This window comes from Echinops telfairi, unplaced genomic scaffold (assembly GCF_000313985.2).
Source record: "Echinops telfairi isolate 266 unplaced genomic scaffold, ASM31398v2 ScPeMD7_18;HRSCAF=68, whole genome shotgun sequence".
Classification (NCBI taxonomy): domain Eukaryota; kingdom Metazoa; phylum Chordata; class Mammalia; order Afrosoricida; family Tenrecidae; genus Echinops; species Echinops telfairi.
This window is the reverse complement of record NW_022103915.1, coordinates 32,279,710-32,285,976: the sequence shown is the minus strand read 5'-3', so window position 1 is coordinate 32,285,976 and position 6,267 is coordinate 32,279,710. Positions and strand designations below refer to the sequence as shown.

At 61.8% G+C, this 6,267-nt stretch overlaps 1 protein-coding gene across 1 annotated transcript in view; it reads left to right on the top strand.

Annotated features, from left to right (window-relative positions):
- The window catches only part of PAPLN (papilin, proteoglycan like sulfated glycoprotein), a 43,532-nt gene that overhangs the window by 27,082 nt on the left and 10,183 nt on the right, over nucleotides 1–6,267 (top strand). The window contains exons 13-20 of the mRNA XM_045288184.1: nucleotides 1,669–1,749; nucleotides 1,970–2,210; nucleotides 3,267–3,387; nucleotides 3,589–3,712; nucleotides 4,407–4,743; nucleotides 5,311–5,448; nucleotides 5,555–5,670; nucleotides 5,978–6,107. Of these exons, the coding sequence (XP_045144119.1) occupies nucleotides 1,669–1,749; nucleotides 1,970–2,210; nucleotides 3,267–3,387; nucleotides 3,589–3,712; nucleotides 4,407–4,743; nucleotides 5,311–5,448; nucleotides 5,555–5,670; nucleotides 5,978–6,107 (1,288 nt within the window). The remainder of the gene's footprint in view (nucleotides 1–1,668; nucleotides 1,750–1,969; nucleotides 2,211–3,266; nucleotides 3,388–3,588; nucleotides 3,713–4,406; nucleotides 4,744–5,310; nucleotides 5,449–5,554; nucleotides 5,671–5,977; nucleotides 6,108–6,267) is intronic.

Below are 6,267 nucleotides of genomic sequence, written 5' to 3'. Positions count from 1 at the left end.
CTGTTGAAGAAAGTGTTTGTGTGAACAAGTCGTGATCTTGCAAAATTCTGTCATGTGATCTTTAGCTTCATTTTTATCACCAAGCCCATATTTTATGACTTTTCTTTCCTCTGTTTCTAACTTTTTCATTACATTTACCAATGATTATCATGTGTCTTGATTGCATGTTTGATCAATTTCTGAAGGAAGCTGTTTGTAAAATTCTTTTCATTTCTGCATCACTAGCTCTCGTGATGGTGCGTAAGTTTGAATAATAGCTGTATTGATAGGGTTACACGCATCTGCCTTCAGATGACCCAATCACAGACAGCATTGCACTTTAAGATTCTGAAATGCCCTTTCTGACGGTGAATCCAGTACCGTTCCTCTTGTGTCGCTCTCAGTGTAGCAGACCACACGATTCTCTGATTCAGAATGGCCGATGCCGGTCCATCTCAGCTCACCGTGCCCAGGACATCGGTCTTCATGTTCCATTTCATTTTGGAGGACTTCCGGTTTTCCTAGGTTCATGCTTGCCCGTTTCAAGGTCTGAATATGGGTCGGTGTGTGCAGCTGTTCCCACCTTGAGTTGGCTGCTGGGCAAATGAAGGTCCCGCAGGCCCCACTCCCGCAGGCTTGACTCCGTTCACGTCACCCTCAGCCACCTTTGAGCGCCTTCCGGCCCAAGGGTCCCGTCCTCCGGCACTCTCTCGGACAGTGCCCTGCTTCCGGTCATGCGGCCTCCAGGATCTGTGTTCGAAGCTGCGCACAGGGTTTCTTGCGCTCGTTCCTCCAAAGCGGGCAGCCGCTTCCTTCTTTGTCGTCCGCTCTTGGTCTGGGAGCGCCCCTGAAACCTGTTCACGTTGGGTGACCCTGCTGGCATTTGAAACACCAGTGACATGGCTGCCATCACTTCAGTCACACCACCAGAGGGTGACAACACACTGGCAATTGGTGGGCACAGGGACAGGTCGATTGGGGTCATGTCAGAAATGCTCATTTATATCCGGTTCTTTTGGCTGAGCATGTAATACAGCATTTTCTCTGTGATCCAAATATGGGGAGGGACTTTTTTTTTTAATACTGTGCCTAGGGTGGAGGGTTACCGAGCAGACCTGTTTTCCGTTCAACAGTTCCTAACGCATGTTTCACGTTGTCGCCCTCCCCACCCACAAGGTGACCTCACTTCTCCCTGTTCCTGCTTCCACTCTTCCTCTCCGAACCCTTCTGAAGGTCGATCTGTGGGTGAATGCCGCCCTTGACCTCCAGAGGTCGGTCAGCCGGCGGGGTGTGCTCCTCTCGACCCGCCTGCTCCTAGCAGTTCCGTTCTCGACCAGAAGGGGGTGACTAAGGGCCAAAGTTTACGGCGCTTTTGCCAGTTTGTCACCAGCGTGCCTGATCTTTTAAGGGCCTCAGGCTTTCCCCGCTCTCTGTCCAGACCCCTTTCAGTGGTTGCTGGGCACCGTCCAGTTCTGGTCTCAGGTCCATTAGTATTTGGACCCTCTTCTCTGCTCCAGGTGGGGAGAGTGTTTTAAGAAACCCTGCTGAGTCCCGCTTCTGTCCTCGGTCACCCAGGCTTTGCCTGAGTTGTGGTCGGGGAGATGCTGTCCGAGACTGGTCGCCCTTGGGGCCCACTCCTCTCCGCCCCTCTGCACCCCGGCTGTCCACTGACTGTCCCACTCTCTGCAGAGGCCCTCAGCCAGCCGGAAGTGCACACCGGCCCCAGGGACCCCAGGATATCTTTGGGTGTTTGGGAGGCCCCTGGCTCAGGTGAGTAGCTCGAGACATGAGCCCTGTGCTGTTCTCTGCTCCCCCTCCCCACTGTGCCTTCTCCCCCGTGTATCTGAGTGGAGGGGGCCAGGTGATGGGGCTCAAGGGGCTAATGATGACCCAGGGGCCGTGGGCTGGGGATGGGCAGGGGTCTGTGTGGACACTGACAGCAGGTGAGGAGGGGGACAGATCCATGCATCTGCTGGGCCCTTTTCTCTAGAATCCGGAAGCCAGCGGTGGATAGCCCAGGGGCGACCCTCTGCCTGGAGTAACCCCAGAGGAGATCGGGGGCCACACTTTGCGGCCCTGGGCCCAGCCCCATCCCTGCAGCAGCCCCTGGGGTCAGACTCGGGGCCCAAAGACTGCAGGCACAGCCCCCACGGGTGCTGCCCCGACGGCCACACTGCCTCTCTCGGGCCTCAGTGGCAGGGCTGCCCTGAGGTCTCATGTCGACACAGTAGGTAGGTGCTGAGACAAGCCCCGCCCCCCCCAACACCCAACCAATCTGGTCGGCGGGTGGGCGGGGAGGGAGGGTGTGAAGCAGTGGTGCCGGAGCTAGCACAATTGGTGCCTGGTGGGGCGGGGAGGGGCTGCGGCCACCTCGGGCACCTGCTTCCTTTCGCTCAGCTTCTGGGTGTCACGATGCTCCATCTCGGTTCTGTGACTCCGGCACGCGTGTCTGAGTGACACGGTGCGTCCCGGGGTTTTCAGCAGGTCACCAGGTCTTTCTTCGGAGTCACCTCTGGGTCAGCAGCGAGGGTGGGTGTCCCCTGGGGGCACCCCTCAGAGACTCTGGAGGAGGGTGCCTGTTTGTTGGGTCCCTTCCGACTGGAGGGCCTGTGTGCGGGCTGGAAGGGTGCCGCAGGGTCAGAAGCCTCAGCATGCCTTTCTTCCCAGGGGCCTCTGTGTGGGTTTGCACTGCCAACCTGTCGGGTCGGAGTGGAGTCCCTAACTCTCTGTGTCACCTAGTGTTGACACCTCGGTGGGGACGTGCCCTGGCGATGTGGCCAGAGGGGTCCTGTGAGCCAGCACTGAGAGGGCCCGTGGGGGAGGTATCCCAGTGCTCCCACCAGGCTCTTGGGGAGCCAAGGTGAAGGGTGGGCTGAGGGTGGGTCCCCAGTCCCATCCACCCCTGCCTGCCTGCCTCCCTCCCTCCCTGGCTTCCTGCAGGGCCTGGGCTTTGGCGCAGCAGCCTGGGGCGGTGCTCAGCTCCCTCACTTAGCACTTAGGCCTGTGGCAGAACCTCTGGGACCCCGGCTTCCTCTTCCGTGAACTGGGCCCCAAGGCAGCACTGGGCGGGGTGCCTGGGAGGGTGAAATGAATGACCTCCTTTGCCATGAGCCTTCTGCCCCTCACCTGATCGGCAGAGGCGATGCAGATGGTGGGCCCCTCCGAGCCCCCTTGTTGCCCCTTGGGAGGGAGGTGTGGGCACAGGCTGGGTGTGGTGTCCCGGGATCACCAGACCCCACCCAGGCCCCAATGGCTGGGCAGTGAGCTCAGGGTGTGGCATCTCCTAGGTATGGGTGCTGCCCTGACGGGGTGTCGGAGGCTCGGGGGCCCCAGCAGGCTGGCTGTGCGAGGCCGCCTGGCGGTGATGGCGCTGGGAACAGGCTGGGGTCGGGAGCTGTGCCGGCCGCAGTGAGTGTCTGCTTCACATGGGTGGGTGGAGGCAGGGGGCCGGCCCCCAGGCTGCTGAGTATCACTGGGTTCTCAAGTCTCTTCTGGGCTGGCTGGAGGGGGGGGAGGCTCTGTTCTTGGGGCTGGGGGCATGCCCCTTGGGCACGTAATTCTGTTCCTCTTTCTGCCAACCTCCCTGAGACAGCCTGGGCTTCTCCCTAGGTCCCCCAGGCGCAGCAGACCCAGCCCAGTGCATGCAGGGGCTCACAGTTCGGCTGCTGCTATGACAACGTGGTCACGGCGGCTGGCCCCCTGGGCGAAGGCTGTGTGGGCCAGCCCAGCTATGGTGAGTGGGCGCCCACCGTGCCCAGCCCCCCTTCCGGCGCTTCAGCATTTGCTTCCACAACACTGGGGTACATTAGCACCTAGAAGGTTCCAGGTGGGACAGTGTCCCCTCGGGCCTTCCAGCTGCTTGGGGTGTCGAAGGCTTGTCCAGGAAGGCTGCCTGCCCCTGGGAAGTTGTCCCCCTTCCGTGACAGGGCCAGCACTGCTGGGATCAGGAGTGTGTCCTGACTTGGCTGGGACATGGGCAGCAGAGGTTGGACTGGAGGGGCCTCCAGAGGCTGTGGGTGGGGGTGGGGGGGGTGTTTCCAGTTGAGGAAGTTGGTGCCAGTGCCCTAATGTGTGTTACCCTTGAGCTGGCCTGGTAGCACCTGGCCGTGGGGCATTGACGCAGGCGGTGCTGAAGGCACTGTGCGGCTCCAGTGACCAGGCTGAGTTTTGAGGCTGGTGTAGGGGCCTGGGAGCAAAGGCAGCTTCTTGCTGGTCTTCGTCCTAGGCCCCTGGCTGGCTGGGCCCTCCTCCTAAGTAAGTACCACCCTATGGGTGGAGCCCATGCCATCTGCAGGCCTCAATTCTGGGGGTGGAGGTGGGCAGGTGATTCCTGGCTGCTGGGCCCCCAGCTGGGACCTGCATTCTGTCCTGTCACCAGCTCAGACAGCGAGCAGGGCCTGGCGTGACTCGTGTCCCTTTCACGGCAGCTTATCCAGTGCGGTGCCTGCTGCCCAGCGCCCACGGCTCCTGTGCAGACTGGGCTGCCCGCTGGTACTTCATCGCCACTGTGGGCCGGTGTAACCGCTTCTGGTATGGTGGCTGTCACGGCAACGCCAATAACTTCGCCTCGGAGGAGGCGTGCATGAGCAGCTGCCGGGGCTTCCAGCCCGGCGCCTCCGTCCAGAGCAGTGCCCTGGGCGGGGGCCAGCAGGAAGCCAGTCGGCACAGGCTTGGGGCCACAAGCCAGGGCCAGCGGGACCACGAGACTGGCATGGGTGGCAATGCTGGGCAGCCAGCACCAGCGTCCCGGAGGCCTGCTCACAGGTGTGTGGCCCGCACTCCCCAGGGCTGGGGACAGGTGCAAACCTGAGGCCAGCAGCCCGCCTCCCGCCCGGCTGCTAGCACCCCAGCAGCCCTGCCCTGAGTTCTGAGATGGCCGGGCGGTCCATGGTGGTGGTCTCAAAGCCTGTGGACTCGGCCGGCAGCCACTCCCCCAAGGTGTCTCAACTGCAATGGGGGCGGTGTCTCCTGCCTGGCGTGGCTGTCGGTGTTCTTGTCACGAGTGAGGGATTTGGGCAGCTTAAAAAGTTTGAAAGAACCTAAACTTTACATTCCAGAGGCGCCAGACCTCTCCTTTCACCGCCCCCCCTCCCCCTGCATGAATTCAGTGTGCCATTTAACTGACTCCCCTTCTCGTTTCACCTGCCCTGTTGCTGAAGGGCCAGGTTGAAGCAGCAACACCTGGGGGATGGTGGGAGGTTAGGGCCCTACTCACGAGTTCGCAGACAACTGGAGCTTGGCCTCCAGGGGCCTCTGATGCCAACCTGGGGTGGGCATCCCGCCACGGGGCTGGGCCCTGTCCGTCTGGGCACTCACCCGGCTCTTTCCCAGGGTCAGCTTGGCCACCTCCCAGCCCAGCCTGGTGCAAGCTGCCCTGGGGCGGTTTGTGCAGCTCTTCTGCCCAGAGGACACCCCCCTGGCCCCCAGTGCTGGGTGGCACAAGGATGGTCAGCCCGTCTCTTCTGACAGGTGTGTGAGGGTCCTTCCCAGGCAGCAGCCCCTTGGCTCTCCCCTGGGGCAGGAGGGAGCTTCTGGTAGGAGCCCAGCCCTTCCCTTCCCTGCTCTCCCAACTCAGGCACAAGCTGCAGGCAGACGGCTCCCTGGTCATCAGCCACCTGCAGGCAGAGGACGCTGGCACCTATAGCTGTGGCAGCACCAGGCCCAGCCGAGGTGTCCAGCTTCTCATCACAGGTGTCAACCAGCCCCGCCCAGGCTCTCCTGGGACTGGGTGGGCGGCTTGGTTCCCCCTACTGGTTCTCCTGGGACTGGGTGGGAGGATCAGTTCCCCCTATTGGTTCTCCTGGGATTGGGTGGGAGAGCCAGCTCCCCTCATGCTTCCGTGGGCTTGGGCACCTTGGTGGCAGGTGCCACACTCCCCAGGAGGGCTGGATGAATGCCTGGCCCAGTGGTCCTCGTTCCTCTGAGCTGCCTCTGCCAACCCCATTGCCCACCCTGGCCCTCTGTTCCTCACAGCCCCCTTCTCCCTGCCTCACGACAGGGCGTGGCTTGGCAGTGCAGTCTGAGACAGAGCTGAGGCACTCCCCCCAGCCCAGGGACCCCGCCCAGAGCCATGGCATGGCTGGAGGCCTGGGGGGCTTGTCATCCTCACACCCACGGAGCACAGCCAGGTACTGACCAGGGGCAACATCTCACTCTCGGCTTCCCACCCTGGGCCAGCACCATGACAGTGGGTGGGAGAGGGGTCCCCAGCAGGTGGGACTGGTGTGGGCCCCGGGTCTGACAGGAGGACAGTGGCGGCTTGGAGCTGGCCTTGGCTTACAGAGGGAC